General features: G+C 34.4%; 2 protein-coding genes across 4 annotated transcripts in view; both read left to right on the top strand.

Annotated features, from left to right (window-relative positions):
* The window catches only part of p3h2 (prolyl 3-hydroxylase 2), a 48,362-nt gene extending 38,795 nt beyond the window's left edge, over positions 1–9,567 (top strand). Inside the window, exons 7-15 of the mRNA XM_051910020.1 lie at positions 976–1,016; positions 1,096–1,187; positions 1,599–1,726; positions 1,881–1,976; positions 2,512–2,662; positions 3,983–4,100; positions 4,539–4,614; positions 4,697–4,837; positions 8,417–9,567. Of these exons, the coding sequence (XP_051765980.1) occupies positions 976–1,016; positions 1,096–1,187; positions 1,599–1,726; positions 1,881–1,976; positions 2,512–2,662; positions 3,983–4,100; positions 4,539–4,614; positions 4,697–4,837; positions 8,417–8,509 (936 nt within the window). The 3' untranslated portion in view covers positions 8,510–9,567. The remainder of the gene's footprint in view (positions 1–975; positions 1,017–1,095; positions 1,188–1,598; positions 1,727–1,880; positions 1,977–2,511; positions 2,663–3,982; positions 4,101–4,538; positions 4,615–4,696; positions 4,838–8,416) is intronic.
* Positions 9,568–11,698: 2,131 nt separating this feature from the next.
* Positions 11,699–21,361, top strand: LOC127521892 (uncharacterized). Of its 3 annotated transcripts, none has more exons than XM_051911359.1 (6): positions 11,699–12,262; positions 12,897–13,226; positions 16,640–16,700; positions 18,433–18,513; positions 19,326–19,463; positions 20,746–21,361. In XM_051911359.1, the coding sequence occupies exons 1-6, from the start codon at positions 12,095–12,097 to the stop codon at positions 20,904–20,906; spliced, it is 939 nt and encodes a 312-aa protein (XP_051767319.1). In that variant the 5' UTR covers positions 11,699–12,094; the 3' UTR covers positions 20,907–21,361. The 3 variants fall into 3 exon arrangements, with proteins under 3 accessions (XP_051767319.1, XP_051767320.1, XP_051767321.1); XM_051911360.1 differs by lacking the exons at positions 11,699–12,262; positions 12,897–13,226 and adding exons at positions 14,671–14,817; positions 15,176–15,273 and having other exon boundaries at positions 16,362–16,700; XM_051911361.1 differs by lacking the exons at positions 11,699–12,262; positions 12,897–13,226 and adding an exon at positions 14,845–15,273 and having other exon boundaries at positions 16,362–16,700.
* Positions 21,362–21,937: the final 576 nt, after the last annotated feature.

Genomic DNA, 21,937 nt, shown 5'->3' with positions numbered 1-21,937 from the left:
GCTGTTTAAACTGGACGTGTCAAAGCCAAAGTTCTTTCCATTTTTACTATTGTCGGCAGACTCAAGTACGTGTGGATACGTCAGAAACTGAACGGCATCTGTATACTGTATCAGTGTAGACAGCATCAGTGATTATAATGGATTCTATTTTGCTTTTGATGCGACGCTCATATCCAGTGTAGGCAATGGTCAGCCGTTAAGTGACTGAATGCCTGTGGGCGGGGCCTATGACAGTGTCTTGCTCTGGGGGCAGTCATATAGAAATGTATTTGCCCATGTGACATTTCAAATCCTGCAATATCAAGCCGTTGGAGCTTGATTAAATAAATGCTTTTTTTATGAGGACATTTTAAGCTATGAAACTTGGATGTTTAAATAGTACAAAGACCTCTTATATGTCAAAAGATCAAGGCAAATTTGATTTATTATATCATTTGATTTCTTTAAATTTTGATTTAATTTTGTTTAAAAATACTTAGTTTCCCAAAACAAAAATGCACATTCAAACCATATACTTAATTTATTTTATTTTGACACAAGCCACAAGCCTACTTAATGTAGGTCAATATAATAATTTTGGGGCTTTTTACTTAACTTAATTTAGTAATGAACAAAAGCTAAATTAGCTATAATATGAAAGAATTTTCATATTGGCATACACAGGGATGCCTGTTTGAAAACATAATTTTTGCAGATCCACTTTAGGGATTCTTTTGTAAATATAGGAGAAATTAAATATCGTAAAATAGTTCAAATGTACCATGTAGGCATAGGGAATGGGTCATAAAAGTAAACAAGGACATGTTTCAATTTTGTAACAGCTGTGAGAGGGAACAGGTGCTCCTGTAAAATTTGAGATTAAACAACCAACCTACATCGCCCCCTTGTGGTGGGATCCTCAAACAAGCCCAACTGCAATCATAAAGGCATAGCTCTTCATAATTAGGTGTTTAATGGACTGATGTTTCTCTTCAGAACTACTGGAGCAGTTCGGGTGGTAGAGAAGATGCTAACAGGTAGGAATTCTCACTGATGTAATAAAGCATAATGAGAATCACCCTGTTCAGAGCGTATGTCTTGAATATGTGTCTTTAGGATTCCTTCTGGTACAGATGGCTGGATGGACTATGTGCCGATATCAGCGAAGAGAAACGTCACAATGTCTATGTTACAAGAGCTGCGGGAAGGTGATGTGCTGTTTACAAATTTTAAATCATCTGGACCTAAAATATTGTAACAGGCATGATAAAGCTGCACACCATAAACATAACTTGGAAAAAATGCAAAAAGGGGACCAAAAATATGCTCGAGTTAAACGAGTAGTTCATCCAAATATGAAAATCCTGTCATTATTTGCTTCATGAAGTTCATTTTCACACAATGACAGTTTTAAGCGACTGTTACAATATCATAGAGATCTAAAAGCAACAAAAAATTACAAAAAAAGTTTATTGTTTTCAATGAGCTGATTGATCCACACAAATCAGACCAACATACTGGTTACAATATACTGGTTTAGCACATTTTCATTACTATTTCAAGATGTTTTACTATTTTTATTGGTTATTAAAAGTAAACTTATCTTCATTTGTGTATAGGAGGTCCTTTGCTGTATGATAATGTAAGACTTGTACAAAACTCACACACCCTGAATGGAAGTCAAAGGGTGCTTTTTGATGATGTCATCAGTGAGGACCAGTGCTCCGAGCTCAAATTTCTAGCCCATGTGAGTGTATTTTCACTATTGGTGCTTGTTTGACCTAATAAGCATGTGCCATATATTACTGTACATCTTTACAGTAGTATTTTATTTCAGATGACTTTATAATGAAATGCTGTAATTGTTGTTGGAAGTTTTATATGAATATTTTAATTGGCAGAGTGTCACTGCAGCTGGTGACGGTTACAAGGGGAAAATGTCTCCTCACACACCTAATGAGAAATTTGAAGGGGCGACAGTACTGAAAACATTGAGGGTAAGATCTTCCTTAGTTTTTTTTTTAAATTTGTGACTGAAATTTGTGTTTATAAATAGCGTGCCACATTTTAGCTTGATCGCTAGGTTTTGAAACAGCTTTAAAGTTGTTGTGAAACGGAATTTGTGATAGTCTTTTCTTCCCTATTGTGACGTATAAAAACGGCTTCTCAAACAAGAAAAAATGTTGGGGCGGGACTTGATTTTGTCCATCAGGTATTGTTGGATGATTGGATGGCTGTGGTTTGCTATTGGTTTATCTCATGTGAGTGACAGGCTGATCCCGCCCTCGTGCCAATAAACACACCATGAGAGAAGAGATGTCACTGCAGGAGGAAGAAGTTATTTTAAATAAAGACTATGAGGGCATCAAATGATAAATGATGGATAATTTATAATAATATAAAAAAAATAAGAATTATCCATTTTGATTTCATTCCAGTTTTAATCATCTTATGTATGTTTTGATTAGACAGTCATGAATAATAAAAACAGTCCTGAGTATAACAATAATTGTTCATTATTTAACTTTGCAGTATGGATATGAGGGACGTGTTCCTTTAAAAAGTGCCCGCCTCTTTTACGATGTCAGCGAGAAGGCCAGACGGATAATTGAGTCATACTTCATGCTAAACTCCACTCTGCATTTCTCATACACGCATCTCGTGTGTAGGACTGCCATATCTGGTACGTCACCTCAGCTCTCACTTTCTACCTCAGATTAAACCACAGTATGATCACTTGTGTCAGAGTATACTACACATTGCATCATTTAGTATGTTTATGTATTATATTATTTATGTACTATATATGGTATGTAATATTTATTTTAATTTATATTTACTTATATATATTTATATTTATTTGTAATATATATATATATATATGGGTCAGTGATGTGACAGGTCATTTTTTTGTCCAAAGGCCTTAATAATAATAATGTAAGGTAGTACAACTAGATCCGTTTATCAAATCCAAAAGGTTTTAATTATATTTTGCTACATTTAAAGGTATTTTTGAATTGTCAAAAGGTCATTCGGTTTAACTGTCCAAAAGCCAATACAGCCATTTCATTTGTGATTAACATTTAAAATGTAATAAATGTATATATTTTTTATTCTGGCATGATTTTATAACAGCATTTATTAACTTAGTGCAAAATGGTATTAAAATTATGTGTAAAAGTCGTTGCTTTGTTATGAGAAAGAATGTCCGGAAAAATGAATTTCATTGATGTCATTCGGACCATTTTGGATCAAGTCATGCGGTTAATATCATGTGACAGGATGTGACATCATTCAGACACCTGCAAAGGACCACATGGTCGTGAAGCAAAGTAACTTTGGCTGAATCCCAAAATGGCACCCAAAACCTTCAAGGTCTTCTTCTGAGTCCGCACTTTCGTGACGTAATGCTGCTTTGACTGCCGGGTAAAGTCCTCTGCATAGCTCACCGACTTGCAGGCTCAGCTGAAGTGAGCATGCTTTTGAAACCTAAAATGATGAATGGGACATCCTACAGTCTTATGGACTTAACAGACACGCATACACGGCAGCCATTGTAAGTCTACAAGACCGAAAGTGCATAGAAGTGTGCCATTTGGGATTCAGCCAAAGTCTCTCAACTATTTGAAAAATTCCTGTTTTCACTTGCTCATATGCATGTCCCAAAACATCAAGTCATTCGGTACAACCGCTATAAAACATGAAAAATGTTGTAATATTTTAAAAACTTGTGCTAAATATAAAATGTTTGATTGTCCTTTTGCTAGCTAGCTAGATATCAGTCTGTTAGCATTGTTTGAAAATATCGTCATTCGGTATAACCAAAAGTATCATTCGGTAAAACCGAAATTTTGGTTAAACCGAATGACTTTTTTGATGACAAATTTTGTCCATCTTGTAAAAAATGACAAAAGCAGTATTAATTGATTATAGAAAAAAAAAAAACACAATTTCATTGTTAACACTAAATAAAACTTCAAATTTAATTATATCTCCTTATTAGGTCAGCAGGACTACAGAAATGACCTCAGTCACCCAATACATGCTGACAACTGTCTTCTGGACCCAGAAGCGAATGAGTGCTGGAAAGAGCCGCCCGCTTACACCTACCGAGACTACAGGTGAGAAGTCAAGTGTTAAAACTGCTTTAAACCCCTCTAAATGACATGTAGTTGTAATTTGTGGTCATTTTAAAAAAGTTTTACATAAAGAAATAATATCCATCTTATTTGTAACATAAGGATGAGCGTGGTTAACTGTAACTTGAATGTGCGAGGCTTCCGGTGTCATTCGCTTCCAGTTATTTCTGCTTCATATTGCAAAATGGTATTTCTTGTATTATTTTCTTTTTTATTTATGATCATAATCTTCAACACACTGGTTTGTCGTGCAAATAATTTTACCGTTTTCTGCACTTTGTTATTTTCTAGTTATTTATTAACAATAGCAGCTAATGAATCGTAAGTCTCGCACATTCACAGGAAATCGCTTACTTCCGCATTAAAAAATAAGTTAGATAGAAAAGTAATTATCTTTCCCCTGTTTTTCCCATCATTCAGTGCCCTGCTGTATCTGAATGGTGATTTTGATGGTGGAGAATTCATCTTTACAGAAATGGACGCCAAAACTGTCACTGTAAGGAAAAATAACTCTGCATTTTGCTCATCTTTTATATCAGGTAGAGTTTGGCATTTAAAAGCTCTGTTTCCTGTCGCAGGCCTCAGTGAAGCCCAGATGCGGGCGGATGGTCGGGTTCTCATCCGGCGGTGAGAATCCACACGGTGTGCGTGCGGTCACTAGGGGGCAGCGATGTGCTGTGGCACTCTGGTTCACTTTAGACCCCCTCTACAGGGAGCTGGTGAGAAAACTTGTTAGATCACATTTACTTTTAAATTTCGGTTTTAATATTGATTATGATTATAATAAGAACATGGTTGCTTATCATTGTTCAGGTCACTTAATCTTTATGTAGTTGGAAATTGAGTGGAAGTGGAACTTTCCATTGTACACTAAGCACAAGTCCTGAGCCACAGTTGCCCACCGATACAGAAGTGCTATAGCCACCTGTGAATGTTGTCAAAACCACCAAACCACTTCCTGTTCTCACAACACAGTAACATGATGCCCATTGTGCTCATGTACACAAATCACACGCGTTTAAGCCCTTTGGCCTGGAGTATTTACGCAGTGAACCTTGTGAACCTTGACCACTTTAAATGAATAAATACCTGAATTGTACCTGATATGACACTATTGTAGGGGTCATATTATGAGAAATTTGAATTTGCCTCGATCTTTTGAAATAAAGCTGGGAATTGTACTATGAAAACTTCCGGAAGAGCTGAAAACGTCCTCTTAAGTCCAGAGACTGTTTATAGAAACTAAAAAATAGCTTGTAATAAAATACTTGGACTTCTGATGTTTAAAATCTAAAAAAAACAAAAAACAAATGTCGCCGAACATCAGCAGTGAGGTGATGAGGAAGTAAGAAGTTCTGCATGTACTTCTGAAGAAACAAAGCATTCAGAAAGAGCGGCTCAAGTTTGTTTAACTAGGTCCCTGATTATACTAAAACCTCACAAAAATTGCTGCTGTTACTCCTGTTTTGAAGAAATCAGAGAGATTCTTCTTCCTTCACTTTATAAACAGCTCAAAAAAGTTTTTGCCTCTCATCTACAGTCTCATCTGTTCTTAATCTTCTTGACCTCTAGACAATTCTTCATTGCTCTCCATATTCACGAAACACGAGCAGAGTGAATTTTTGTGTAAATCGTTCTGACGTATATTTTGTGTTCGTATTTTCAAAATGTTAGTACGAAAGAAATTTACACCTGCTCCCTACCACATGTAAATGGTTTGTAAAATATCTTAATGTTTTCTGTTCTTTTAGGCAAACTGATGACAGTGCATTTTGATATCACTATTGTTACGGTTGTGGAAGGATGAGACGAGGGTGAATCAAAATGCACACACAGTTTATTAACAAAAGGCAAAGTCACAGATAATCCAAACATTGAGCAGGCGAATAGTCCAGACAAGAGTGACACGGGAACATAATCCAAGGCACACAGAGAAAGCAAGAACATCCAAACAGAAAACCCTAAAACATGCACTTACAACGACTAATCAAGCATGACTGAAAACCAAGTGCTTAAATACACAGAGCAATACATTATTATAGGGGTGATATTATGTGAAATTTAAATTTTCCTGGATCTTTTGAAATAAAACAGGGCATTGTACTATGAAAACTTCTGGAAGAGCTCAAAACATCCTCTCAAGTCCGAAGAGACCATTTATAGAAACTCAAAAAATGGCTTGTAATAAAATACTTGAACTTAAAACATGCACTTACAATGACTAACCAAGCATGACTGGAAACCAAAGGCTTAAATACACAGAGCAATGAGTAGATAATTAACTACAGCTGGAACTAATGATGGTGTCTATGGTAACTAATATAACACTGAGAAATGGAAACCACAAACACAGGAAATGAACACATTTCAACATAAAAGTCCTAACAAAACACAAGACACAAAACCAGGATCGTGACAACTATGTAACATAATAATATTCCACGAGTTTGTTTGCCCATATAGCTAAGTAATCTTAAACTTTTGAGGTTGCTGTCTGCAATGGAGAGGCTAGAGGAAGTGGTTTACAACTCGACCTCTGATGTACCCCCAGGCAGTATGGATGGGTGCTTGTCGTTTTTTTCTCTTTGTTGAGTTGAAAAACGTTCAACTTTGGGTAAAACGCAGCACTCCTAACTGTCACGTTTTACTCAGCCATCCAATCACAGTGGAGGAGGGGCGGGGCAAATACCACACCAACCAACCGTCACATACTTGTACAATGACTGAACAACAGTGGAGGAGTTAATATTGCTGGTATTGCATTTTTATTTCACTAATTGTTGATAAAAACAAACTATCTGCAAAATCAGATACTAGTAACACATTACTTCTGGGTATATTCTGTATCATAAAAACCATTTAAGCTGGAAAAGGGCGCCTCCAAAGCGCTACCAGCTAGGTGTTTTCAGAAGAGCACCTGCCATTTTCAGCTGGCTAAAAATGCTTTGGTGGACACACGTTAATTGAAATTTTTTTTATTAATATTTGGCCAATTAGCCTCTTTTTTTTTTCTTTTTTTTGAGTTGTATGAACTCATTTCTTTTAATTTAGACTAACTTAAGTTTAACTGAAACTGGGCTGGGATTTCTATTTCCCAGCATGCTTTGCCCATGGCACTCAAAAGGGAGAGTAAATGCTAAAATTTAGTGTTATATAATGGGTTTTTTTTGTTTTGTTTTTTTGCGTAAGATTAATGGTAAGGGAGATTTAGTAGTGATTCATGTTTTGTTAGGCTAATTTAGAAGACTTTCTGTTAATGTGGGTTTTTAGAGAGTTACCATCATGGTGACAAGTAGCGCATGCGGCTTGGTTTGAGAGCAGGTAAGTTACATGTTTTAAGTTGCTGTACTAATTCAGTAAGTGTTATACCATGCTATTGTTAACATGTTAGCAAATTAGCAAGTTGGCATTTTCTGAATTTTCTTAGGATTTACAGTGAAGTAAATAACTCATTTGATTTGCAAGAACTCAAAATAAAAAAGTTAATTAACTAAATATTTTAAGTTAATTGCTATCAAAATGTATAAGTTAGCTAACTCAACTTCAATTTAGGAGCAGTTAACATGCATGAGTACTACAAACTCAAAACTTGATAGTTCCGCTTATTTAAAATTGGGAACATCATAACTCAAAAAAATTTATGTAACTGATTACCTCAAATTTTTTGAGTTAACCCAACTTATTCGGGTTTACAGTGTAGGCTGAGATTATGCTAATTGTGAATGAGCATGCATGTGCGCCCTATTTACGAATGATTGAAATTCATTAACATACACACGTTTAACTATCAAATCTGATGTTTACAAAGTGTTTGTGAATCTGGAGAAGAGGTTTCGGGAAGGTTCATTTTACACCCAATTTACACGTATTTTTACGAAAGTTTCATGAATGAGGCCCTATGACTTCAACATGTCCTCTCTCAAGGTGTCCCTCAAGGCTCTGTTCTTGGTCCTCTTCTATTCAGTATCTATTTGCTACCCGATATGTACTGTATAAATGTATTTACTGTATGTATGTTGGTATCTTGTTGCCATGCCTTTACATTATTATTTCTCTGTACAACAAACTTGAGAAAAGGTGCTTTATAAATAAAAAATAATAGTATAACATACTTTTATATTATATAAATTACTGTTTAATTTTAAATTTAAAACAATAAACTATTGAATAATTGTTTAATAATGTTTAATTCAAATGTTCAGAGTAAATTATGACACACAAAACCTTTTCTAACACTGAAAAATCGTAAAGAAATATATGACATGATAAAATAAGATCTGTTTTAAATCAAATTGCAGGAGAGGCTTCAAGCAGATGAAGTGGTTCAAACTCTGGATAATCAGAACATGTGGGATCACGGACTGCAAATAAACCCAAAAGACGAGTTATAGTCCATCAGCCAACGGAGAAGAATGCACAGGGTTCATGTCTATTTATTTAATGATCAGAATGATTTTATTTTTTTACTGTGATATTTTCTTTTATTTTGTTTCTGACTGTTTGTGAGAATTTTATTATTATTAGTATGTGTGCATATAAAACCTCAGTTCACATTTGCATATTTAAAGTCGTTAAAGTTAACATGAAATTAAAAACGACTTGTTGCAGGTTATTCCATGTTATTTCCATTCTGGTATTGAATTTTCATGATCCTTTTTTTTTTTTTTTTTTTTGCAAAAATACATTATATTTCAGAAGTAAAATGGGTTGTGAATGCCTTTTTATGTTGACTTTTCATTTTATGTTGACTTTTCAGTTGAACATTTCAAGGAAAGTATGGTTTGACTTTCATTTTATTGAATGAAATGCACCATTCATCACACCAAAGAGTGAACTGACACTGTACAACAACATACATATATTCTTAATAACTGTTTTAGATTAATGTTATATTCAAGATTATTTAACTAGACATAACCCAAGTTACCTAACGAAACAGACTATGAAAAATGAGGATTTGCACAGTTATATACTTACTGTACATTCTTCTGTGATATTAACAGTAGCTGTCAGTTTTTCAATAGTGCACTGTGATTTCTTTCACATTGTGACACCACAATGCTTTCAGATTAGTTAATTTATACTGTTTACAAATAAACTGACTCAAGCTATGATGTAGTTTTATCATAGACGGCTATGATAGCAAGCGTCAGCATGTGATGTTAGGAAACTTTTTAATAAAAGATGCTATTTGTTCCTGTTTCAAGGAATTTGAACTTAAATGTGGCATATTAATTGTCCTTTCCTTTCAAATTCATTGACTCGTGTCACTCATCTCTCTGTGGATAGTTGAAATGTGCTTTGCACACTTGCCTCAGCTCTTGTCGAATTTGAACAAGGACGATGGTCACTATTTTACACTGATATTTAATTACAGTATTTAAGTCTGCTTTTATGTATTGCACAATGATGTTTGCAATATGTATTTTAAATTAAAGACTGAATTGTATGTATTTGTGTCCTTGACTTGCCACTGTTTTAGCATGATGTTCGGTTTGACTGGTGGAGCTAGTGTTTTTTGCTTGCTCTTAGGTTTAATCATTTCACATACTTTAGGAGAGGTATGTATACTGTTTTTAAAAATGCTTTTAAACCCCATAGTTACCGATCTGTTATGTACTGTAATGCATTTGAACTAGAATCACTAGCATAAACAGTTTGTTAAATATTATGCAATTTTTAGTAGACGACTTCTACAGGAAAATGGCATCTGAAGCTATTATTATAACACTTGCTCGTATGCATGACCACACAGGAACCTATATATCTTTGCCAGACTTTAAGAGCTCTAACCGCACGAGAAAATGAGAAAGCTTCAGGTGTTCTCATTTAAAGACTCCAAGTGCTGTTTTTGTTTGGTGCAGTTTGATAAAGTATAATTAATCATCTTTATCTTCTTGTTTGACATATTTAGTCTCAGGGTTTTTTATTATTGCAAACCCATTTGTTCCCAGTGTAGACATGGAGCGGCTGTGCAGTACAATCTTTCTCTTAATCATAGGTAAGTAAGATTTGTGTTATATTAGAAGTGTTTTTGTTGGGAAAATTGTTTGATATAATCTATTGTGGAAAGTGAAATATTTTGGAAAATTACCAAAATATGACAAACGCGCTTCAACAGAATCATCTTACACACGCGTACTGACAACATTTCTTCCAAATTTCAAGTAAAGGGCATTTATTAAAATGGCAGCTGGTCCAAATAACAAAAATAAACTAAAGAAAATAAGTTTATATAAATTTTTAAACAACACAATACTAATTGTTTTGACTTCAGAATTTCAAAAATCAATATTTGGTGGAATAACCCTTATTTCCAATCACAGCTTTCAGGCAGCATGCTCTCTACCTGTCGATCACATTGCTTTTTGGTGACTTTATGCCATTCTTGGCACAAAAATTCAAAGCTCGGCTTTGTTTGATGGCTTGTGAACTTCCTCTTGATCACATTCCATAGGTTTTCAGTGTGGTTCAGTTCTGGAGATTGTGATGGCCATGACAGGGTCTTGATCTGGTGGTCGTCCATCCACACCTTGATTGGCCTGGCTGTGTGGCATGAGGCCTTGTCCTGTGGCAAATTTTAAAATTTTCAAGTGGCATGAGACACGTGTCCTTCACAAAGACTGATCTGTCCAATATTTTTATTCGTAAAATTGGAAGAAATGTTGTCAGTAGTTTATAGAATAACTTTTTCTGTTACTATTTTTTCTGTTTCATTCATGATTTGGTGTTTCACAAATATTTTACTTTTAAAATTTTGCAGAGAAGTCTTAAATAGCGTATAGTGTGCCATTCAATGGCCGGTTCTCATTGTGACAATATACCCCATATAGTGGATTATAGACACAGAAGGGCTTTTCACACTTGAAATATTTAACCCTGGGTCATTTTATACCCCGGGTAAATGGAATCCTGGGTTATCTTGATTCATGTTTCACATTGCTCATAATTTACCCAAGATTAACAATTAATCCAGTGTATTCATAAACTGATGTTTCACGCTGTATATTTCTAAACCCCAGGTTAATGTCTTTAATTGCATATTTGCAGTGTCAGTGACAGTGACACTGATTGGATGAATGCTGCACACAATACCTTTACACAAAGGCTCTAACATTGTGCATCCTCATTTTATATATTGCTGACTGTACTATCAAGTTTAATGGACTTTTTGGACTATAAAGGTAAGATTGAAAGGGTCTCTTATTCACTCCATTTGTCACGTTTTCTCCAATTGTTGCCGTTTGACATTTTTCCCCTCGATGCTGAAGCTACACAATGCGCAGTGTTTACATGCCCAAAGCACTGTTTAAATATATGAGGCACGCGATTGCTTGTCTGTTGCTAAGCATCTAGTCATAACATTCTAACACCGCATCATTTCAAGTTTGGCACCACCATGCCAGGTTAACAGTGCAAAAATTGTGCTAATCCTGCTCCGGAGCAGGGTTTCATAACCTCAGGTAAGAAGCGGTGCTAACCCCACTTGGAAAATACAAGTGTGAAACGTACCTTTACCCGGGTTAAAAGCAGATAAAAGCGGTGATAACCCGGGGTTAAGCACAGTGTGAAAAGCCCTACAGTATATTTTTGAGTTGTGCATGCATTAAAGTCATGTCACTATATATTTTGTGTTCAAGGTTATTATCCAATAGCATCAACTAACGATAAAAACAAGAAACTGTCATGTTGACAAGAAGCTCAATCATATATCTATTGTCTGCACTATGTTGTTGTACTTTATTGTTTTTGTTTTTTTGTTTTTTTTGTACATGATTGTTATTCTTTTTTTTTCTTAATCACAGCAGGAGTTTTGATCAGTAATACTGAACTGATTGTCCACTTGGAACCAAAGAACATTACAGTCTGTGAAGGAGACTCCGTCACACTCAACTGCACTTTTCAACCGGGTGGAAAGTACAAAGTGAAATGGTACTATAGCCAGACACCTTATTTAGACTGTAACTCTGCAACAGATGAAAAACATGAAAAGTGGCATATTAGTACAGGAAATAATGACACTTGGTCAACATTCAACATTACTTCCATCAAGACCAGTGACAACGGATGGTACTTCTGCAAGGTTACGAGAGATATTCCTGTTATCGTATACAACTGCAGTGATGGAATACAGGTTCTGGTCGGTAAGTAGAAGGTTTCATCATGTTATGATGTAAAATTAATAAAGTTTGTTATTTTTGATCATGTGAACAACTTTGTATGATCAGATTTCTTCCACTGAAGCACAAGACTCTCTTTGGTTGATTGTCAAATCATGCAGCTCGAGTGCTGCTGTCATTAAAGTAGAACACGACAAACCAAATACTTAGACATTATGAAATACATGTAATTTTTTTCTGCTGATAATATTTTTCATTAAAAATGCAGAAGTATTCAAATTAAATACAACTTATAAAAATGTAAAATAGAAGCATTTTCACTAATGGTCTGTTACATCACACCTTATGGATTAGAGCTTGATCTATAAATATAAACTGCTATGTGACAACTTTTTTAAATAAACTATTTATTATGTTGCATTATGGCTTTAATCTGACCAGATGTTTGAGGGGAAAAGACAATGTAAACCAATACAACAATAACCAAATTTCCAATTTTACAACAACTATAGTTAATAGTATTCCATCACTTTCCTTTGCCATTAGCATTTATCAAAACATTTTAACTGCCCAAGTTCATAATCCTTTATTGAAATGAATGAATGAAAGAGATTCACAGTTCTTAACTTTCCTCTCTGTTGTTATTTTGTCTCTACAGATGCCAACATCCAGGAATATCATACTGAGACATCAAATTCTACTACAGAAGCCCACGACTTGCTTAATCAGTAATACTCTTCAAATGGAAGAACTGAATGTACATTTGGAACCAAAGAACATTACAGTCTGTGAAGGAGACTCCGTCACACTCAACTGCACTTTTCAACCGGGTGGAAAGCATAAAGTGAAATGGTACTATAGCCAGACTAACTTAGACTGTAACTCTGCAACAGAAAAGTCGCATAATAGTACAGGAAATAATGACACTTGGTCAACATTCAGCATTACTTCCATCAAGACCAGTGACAGCGGATGGTACTTCTGCAAGGTTACGAGAGATATTCCTGTTCTCGTACAAAACTGCAGTGATGGAATACAAGTTCTGGTAAACAGCACATGTAGGATCATGGCCTGCATATAAATCCAAAAGACGAGTTATAGTCCATCAGCCAATGGGGGAGAAAGCACAGGGTTCATGTTAATACCAAATTATTTAAAGTGCCCCCATTATGCTTTTTTCCAGATATTACCTTTCACGTAGTGTGTAATATAATTGTTTGTGAATGTAAAAGGTCTGCAAAGTTTGAAAAATCAAGTGCATGATAAATGGAGTTATTGTCTCTCAAAAGAAAGAACCAATTCTGAACTGCCTGAAACAAGTTGTCAGGTTTATAACAAATTTGCATAATGCCAGCCTGTGGTCCTCATTGGCTGGCTATGAACAACGTCTTCTTTGACATGTCGAGAAGACACTGTTTTCTGTGCTGCGAAATCAAATCCACTTTGCATGCACTTCCAAAGGATGAAGACTCAGGCTCGAACTGATACAGTAAAACCAACACCATCGTTGCTGTTCGTATCACTGGGTATCAAGTGCTGAGGAGTGAGGAAGATACAGAGCTAAGATTCAGATATGGTAATACTGAGCCATCTGACCAATCAGAGCAGAGCAGGCTCGTGGAGAGAGACTGAATCCTTTATCGAACCATTTCAGACACTGTGAGAAAAGAGGTGATGCTGCAATGTATATTACGAGAAAATAAAAGTGTTTTTTGACCATTTAAACCTATTGAAGGAAACATACTTAAATTTATATTTGCTTTTACAGTATGTAATGCACAAAGATGTTTGCAATATATATGTATTTTTAATTAAAGATGGAGATGTACTTGTCTGTCATTCTTTGTGATATACAATAAACAGACAATGCAGTGCAAATAGAAGAAAACAGTTTGATCTGTAAAGAAAAAAATGTCAGCATTACATTTTCTGTTTCAGGTTGACGTTCGGTTTAACTTTAAACAGTGGTTAGGCTTGCCTTTAGGTTTAAATATCAAAACCACATTCAAACTGCATCACAGTTCTCAGCAAGTTGTGTGCTGCTTCATGTACGAGATGTCAAAACAAAACTATTAAACGTAGGCTACAGGACCACACTTAAGTCACACTTAAAAAAAAGTCTTGCATTAGACGTAAAATATCAAGTCCGAAATATTAGACACAAAATATCAAGACAAAATATCATTCAGTGCCATTTATCTGAACTAAATACAGGACAAACACATTCCAAGTGAAATCTTTACCAAAAATATTTTTTCCCCAATATTTTACCAAAAAGAACTGACTTCAAATATTCACTATAAATATTAGGTGATGAAAAGTCATTGCAAAAACGGCTCAGAAAAGGCTATTATCTTTTGAGCAATGCTGTTAACAGAAGCGTGTGAACAGAAGCGTGTGAACAGAAGTGTCTCTCGTGTGTTCCTGGGACGGCTGATGTCAGTCGCGTTTTTTTCTTCTTCTTCTTTTTGTGGTGCTGTTTCTCATATCATGTTAATGTGGCTGACCTGCTTTCATGCTTCTACAGTCTTGCGTGTTACTTCAAAGTAACTCACATTTTTTCACCCACTTTAAGAGCGGTAAGTGTACTATTTAAATGCTGTTTGAAACCCATTATTTTTCCAGTTACATTCTATATAATTAATTTGAAGTATAATTATGAACAAAATCTATTTGTAATAAACATTGTTTGCTGGAATAATGTCAAGTAGACTTTAGCTTCTACAGGAAGACAACACAACACTTTTCATAAGCTATCAATAGAGGCCTATTCATATGCATGACCACACAGGAACCCGTCTAGATAGTTCTGCTAGACTTCGAGAGCTTTAACCACCACAAGTGAATGAAGAAGCTTCATGCGTTCGCATTTAAAGACTCCAGGTGCTGTTTTTGTTGAAGTTGGATCATTTAATTAGTCTTTTTCTTCTTGTTTAGATACTTTTGCATTTACTCTGCGTGGGGTTTATTATTTAAGGCCCACTTTGTGCCCATGGATCGACTATGTGCTAGAATCTTTCTTCTTGTAGTCACAGGTAAGTGGAATCTCTGCTATTTTAAAAACCTAGTTTAATATGATCCACCACATAGAACTGGGTAAATATTTTGGGAAGTATAGTTTTTGACACTTCATAACCAAAATATGACCACAGCTAGTCATCACAAAAACTTTATCTCAGCAACTATTAGATTTTTTGTCAAAGTCTGTGTCTCTAGAATTGGTTTTGTATGGTAGTTTTAAGCATCTAGCTCAAAAAACTCTTAAATTAGCATAATTTTGTGAATTCTGTCCTACAAACTAAAATTCTGTCACATGTGTTTACATGTTATAAATTAATATAGTTTATTAATTAGACAGTTTGTTGGCCAAAACAATGGTTTGATGTCTTTTACATTTTTGCTATTTCATGAATTGTCTTGTCCTTCATAACAGTTTTATTTATTAAATTTTGCAGAAAAGCTGTTAAATTGCTTATAATGTGCAGTTTAATGGTAAATTCCCATTGTGACAACATGCCCCCTATGGAAACAAATTGTTAATTATAAATAAATAGCAATAACAATAAATAGTTGTTGTTGTTGTTTTGTTTTTTGCAGTCAATACTTTCAAAAATAAACCCACAGTAAAAAAGATTTTTTTCTTTTGTCAAATCAACCTAGATAATTAACATGGTTCAGATAACATATTTTGAGTTTCTGTTGATTAAATCAATTGCCTTTATTGTATAAAGTCAAATTTTTAACTCTTAAGACAATGAAATTTTAAGACAACCAGGTAACTTACTTTTTTAAGTTAAACCAACAATTCTTTTTTACAGTGTAATAATGAACCCTAACCCTATAATATCTTCTGCTAAATTTGTTTGTTGATTAATTTGCGGTTATGGACAAACTATGTGTAAAAGTACAAATTAACTAACTGGCTGATAGACCCAGAGTAGCTTGTTTGAGGTGTGAATAGAGTAATCACAGTCATATATCATTGGATATTTTGCATTTAAAAGTGTTATAGTATCAACTAACAGTGAAAAAAGGTCAATAATTCAATCATATATCTATTGTTTATACTTAGCGATATTAAACTAAATAAATTCAATTATTTTTTTTCTTTTCCTAATCACAGCAGGAGTTTTGATCAGTAATACCGAACTGATTGTCCACTTGGAACCAAAGAACATTACAGTCTGTGAAGGAGACTCCGTCACACTCAACTGCACTTTTCAACCGGGTGGAAAGTACAAAGTGAAATGGTACTATAGCCAGACACCTTATTTAGACTGTAACTCTGCAACAGATGAAAAACGTGAAAAGTGGCTTATTAGTACAGGAAATAATGACACTTGGTCAACATTCAACATTACTTCCATCACGACCAATGACAGCGGATGGTACTTCTGCAAGGTTACGAGAGATATTCCTGTTCTCGTACACAACTGCAGTGATGGAATACAGGTTCTGGTCGGTAAGTAGAAAGTTTCATCGTGCTATGATGTAAAATTAAAAAGATATTTTTCAGGTTCTGCACCATTTCAGGTCACTAATCGAATACGTACATTTTTCACACTGATCATGTGAACAAATTTATACAGATGGTCAGATTTTATTTCTTCCATTGAAAGACAAGACTCTCTGTAACACTTTACAATACTGGTGCACTAATATGCATTAGTTCATGCTTAACTAATGCACAGGTAATCATGTGTTAATGTATGACTCATGAAGAACTAAACCATTAATTAATGATTACTGCATCAACAACTAATAAAGAGTCTATATGATTAATAGATTAAGTAATATATGAATTGTTATTAAATGTGTCATAATGTATTAATTCCTTAATAACATTTTTTATTAACTAAAAGTGTAAATTAATGTGTTAACTACCACAATAGGTTGAAGCCATATACTTCAACTACCATTGCAAGTCCATTTGTCCTTCACAACAGAAGTGACATTTTGTTGTGTTGTGTAGCATCACTATCACTGATTAAAATAGGTTCTATTGTCTTTGTCCAGTCTTGACACAGTGTTACGAAATAGCAGTGCCCAGCCACATGTTCTCAGTGTTCTGCCTTTGAATCCTTGACCTCAAGCTTAACCTGACACATTCCTGTGCCATGAACAACAAGGTTCTGGATGCAGCGGTTCATCTGGTACAGTGGAATCACGGTTGTAGACGGTTGGAAATTGAAATCCATGGCTTAGTGTGGATGTCAAAACCATAATGACATATTAGCTAACAATTAGTTAATAGTCATGTGCCTCAACAAGTAAAGTCATAACATAATGATACATTTGCAAATCATTAGCTAATGATTAATTAAAGCAGACAATTTGAAGATGAAATACATGGCTTCAAACCATTGTGGTAATTAACACATTAACTTACACTATTAGTTAATAAAATATGTTATTAAGGAATTAATACATCATTAAACATTTAATTAATAGCAATTCATATATTACTTAATCTATTAATCATATAGACTCTTTATTAGTTGCTGATGCAGTAACCATTAATTAATGGTTTAGTTCTTCATGAGTCATACATTAACACATGATTATCTGTGCATTAGTTAAGCATGAATTAATGCATATTAGTGCACCAGTATTGTAAAGTGTTACCAGACTCTCTTTGAATGATTGTCAAATCACGCTGGAGATGATGATCAGGTCTTACACAAACATAATGAGTTCATGCAGCTCGAGTGCTGCTGTCATTAAAGCCGAAGAGGACAAACCAAATACTTAATATGAAATTCATGTAAATTTTTCAAATTGTTTGTGGGGAAATAAAGACAATTTATACCCATATACCAATAACCAAATTTCCAATCTGACAACAACTATAGTTAATATATTCCATCACTTTTCTTTTGCCGTAAGCATTCGCCAAGACATTTTAACTGGCAGGGGCAAGTCTAGGATTTCAATATGTGGGGGCTCAGCCCCCAATGTCCTCTGCTTCTGACGCTGGCACTGCGCCGCTGTGAAAAACACCCTGAATAAAAGACGAGGAGGAGCAGCCCTTTTCATATAAATTTTTAAGGGAACTGAGGTGATCATGAATTCGTGTACAGATTACAGAGCTAATAACAATTTTTAACTGCCCAAGTTCAAAATCCTTTATTGAAATTAATGAATGTAACAAAAGATCCACAGTTTTAACAACTTTCACTGTCTTTTCTCTACAGATGCCAACAGTACCCAGAATCAGACAGAAAATCAGCCGCCAAGTACCACTACAGAAGCTTTACCCACAACTTGCTTGAATGGTGAAGAACCTTTAATATTTTGCTTTTTACACTCATTTAACCTTTAAATACTCTGCATTCAACACTTTGCATTTTAAATTAACAAACATAAACAAGTTACATATACATTTAGGTCACGTGTAAACTCCGCAAGTAGTCACGAAGTAATGGATTTACTGCAGTATTACTCCTACTTCTATTTTTAATACAAATGCCAATGGTCAAGTGTAGTTTTGTCATAAATATCAGTAAACTTGTTCTCAAATGTAAGTTTTTAGGAAATAAAATGTACTATCACTACAAAATTAATTACAGTCATTCAATTGACATTGGACAGTGGGGTCCAGAAGGGAGACCACTAGATAAAATTCTTCGGTTTTGCTTGTTTCTAATTTAATATAACTAAATCTGAAACATTTCTTAATTATTTTGTCATAACATTTTTTTTGTTTTAAATTTCTTTTAAATCCTAAACCTTTCTGTTTTATGTCCATATTTAAATTAAGTTTTGAAACGCAGATTTTCAATGTGCCTTTTGGATCGCACGGCATGTACACATTTACATAATTTTGGAGTTTTTTAATTGAAATCATGGAAAAAAAACACCTGCAAAGCAACTAGTAGCTTGTAAATCTGGTCATTAAATTAATTTGGAGGGAAAATTGTTTGCACTCCCTTCAAAGGTTGGAGAAAAAACAGTCATTTTTGATTAAATGCAACTCAATTAGATTCATGAATGCATTTTTTATTAATATACTGTAACCACAAAAAGCCACACATCTGAAAGAATGACCTAATATGTGCTATTTTTTGTATCATTTTGTCTTTTACAGCTACAATAACCTCCACATCAACATCAGATCCTCCCAATTTTGATCATCCGTGGTGGATATGGGTAGCGCTGGCAGTTGGATGTGTCGTACTTGTTGTGTCAGTTGTTGTCTTATACATCTTAACTCGCAAATCTAAAGGTACAACTACAATGACCTTATGCTGCATTAAAAAAAAAATCTATGGTTTGCCAAATATTGTTTAATCTTAAACTAATTTATTTAAAAAAAAATATATATATATATAATGTTTACTTAACTTTGACCAAAGCTAATGTTAAGAAGCTTAAGTTCAACTATGGGTTTAATTGTTCATCCAGCATGTTTTATATGTTGTATATGTGTCAGTACATAGGAATCATAAAGCATAGACATAACATCACTATGATAATAAAGTTAAAAAATTGTATATAACTTTACTTATGCCAACTTTACTCTCATAAAACACACTGTAAAAAAAACAAAAATCCTGTCATTTTTACAAAAAAAAAAAAAAAAAAAAAAAAAAACCCTGGTAGCTGTGCAGAATAATTCTGGAAAAAATACAGTAAAAATGTAAAAATATTTACAGAACCTGTAAATTTTGTGATTTAAAACTGTAATTAACAAAAGAAATTACGTTCTAAACCTGTAAATCCACCAGCCCGTTTCTGCTGATTAATTTAACAACATAAGATAAACCATAAAACCCTAATGTTCATAACTGATAACAAAAAAAAAAGAAAAAGAAAAAAATTAAAATTAAAAAAACATTAAATGTGAAGTGTCACACAGGGAATTCTGGGAATGTCAGTTTACGAAGATGATTCAGGTATTTTTACTTCAAAAATTGTACCTTTAACAGTATTGTACTATAAAATTATATGAAATGTAAGGTTAGATCCATTACAGTGTTTCATATATATAGTAAGGAAACTTACTGTTAACCATTTAACAGGTTTTTACAGTTAAAATTACAATAATTTTTACTGTGCATATAATGCTTAAGCCTTGTTGTTATGAATAGTTACAGCCTGTAACCATACTTTTGGCTATAAACTGACACATGAATCAAGATTACTTCTTGTTGTTATCAAAATCATGCTACAGAATTCTTTTAAAAGTCAAACAGACTGATCGGGGTCCTTATAAAAGACCCCACTAAGAAACAAAAACACATCCTCAAGAGTCTTTGTTCAAGGTCAGTTTCCTTGGTCGCAAACTGAGAGCTGAATGAGTGTGGGTGGCAAGTGGTTAAGCGTTATGAGAGTTAGTCAGTTGATGACGATTAAACTGCCTCTCATTGTCTGTGGTTAGACTCGAGCAGATAGGTGCAGCATGAGCATGCACAGCAAAGCTGTTTTCCTCCAGACCCTCAGCGTAGCCTGTGCTTTGCACTGTTAACCATTTGATGTAACTCTACAGTAATGGTATTTGTTTCTAGATATCATTTATGAGAACACCAAACCAGTGGAATCGGGCTGTTGGAGGCGAAATCGGAATCAGATGGACAACTGCAACTTGCCTGCATCCAAGAAAACTGAAACCATTAAACCGCTGAGGAAGTATGACACTCTTTCAAGCAACAGGAACCGCAGGCCATAAGTGTTACATATAGAAGAATTGTTCACTGAAAACTATGGAAGCCCATTTATGCCACATAAGTATACTAAAGACATAATAAATCATAACTATGAGATGAAAAGTCATAAGTTCGACTTTTCATCTCATAAATATGACTTAGAATGTCATAATAATAATTTACAAAAGCATGATTTTCCCCCCTTATATAGCAGAAATGGGCTTCCATAGAAAACCCATAAATGTATTAATTATTTTACTGTAGATACATATTTAATGATGTAATGTAGCATTTCTCAATAGATGGGAAGCTGTAAATATAATGCTGATTTTTATGTTTCTTGGTTGAATGGCTCACAATTGTAAGCTTTAAAGAATTCACGAGAAAACCTGATTTTTTTGTTGAACGACTTTCGGTTGTATCATAGTGAAACATTCTGTGGTAACAAATAAATGTAAAAAAACATCTAAAAAAAAAATTTTTTTTCCACTCACAATTAATAATGCACATTCTTCAACATCAACATTCAACATCAGTCTACGTGATTTCAGATCCCACATAAGGACTGGTTGACCCTAATTATACCACATACTGTGAAAGGGGCAATTGAGGGAAGAATATGAGGAATCGAGCTGTTTCATACTTATGAATCATTCATTCTTATGAAGTCGTGAAAGGAACTGAGAACTTTCTTTGAACGTCTGTTTTTGTCACATAACGTGTTTTTCCAGACGCCACTCGACTTCACGACACGAAATAAAAGATATCTCTTCACGCACAACAACAATACGCATAATGGCCATAATGAGAGCGACAACTTTACCTCAGATATTGACAATAAATTAAATTAAATTAAATAAGAACGTTCAAACTCTGAACTCTATTTGAACAAACAAGTGTATTCCATGACAAAGACTGTATCAGTCACTGAGTAGATGTATTTTGAACAATAATAAAATGGTATATTTTTTTTTTTATTATGTAGACCCACTTTGGCTTGTGCGCGAGACAGTTGCAGGAAGAGCTCCGCCCACACAATCTTCTGATTGGCTGT

The sequence above is a fragment of the Ctenopharyngodon idella genome, chromosome 10 (assembly GCF_019924925.1).
Source record: "Ctenopharyngodon idella isolate HZGC_01 chromosome 10, HZGC01, whole genome shotgun sequence".
Lineage (NCBI taxonomy): Eukaryota > Metazoa > Chordata > Actinopteri > Cypriniformes > Xenocyprididae > Ctenopharyngodon > Ctenopharyngodon idella.
Note: the sequence above shows the minus strand (reverse complement) of the source record. Positions and strands in the feature narration are given on the sequence as shown.

Excerpts from the sequence above, each read along its gene's own strand:
- LOC127521892 (XM_051911359.1), top strand. The coding sequence starts at position 12,095 with ATGAAAAACATGAAAAGTGGCATATTAGTACAGGAAATAATGACACTT. Across the intron at positions 16,701-18,432 it reads TGGAATACAGGTTCTGGTCG|ATGCCAACAGTACCCAGAAT; the intron begins GTAAGTAGAAAG and ends TTTTCTCTACAG. Across the intron at positions 18,514-19,325 it reads ACCCACAACTTGCTTGAATG|CTACAATAACCTCCACATCA; the intron begins GTGAAGAACCTT and ends TGTCTTTTACAG.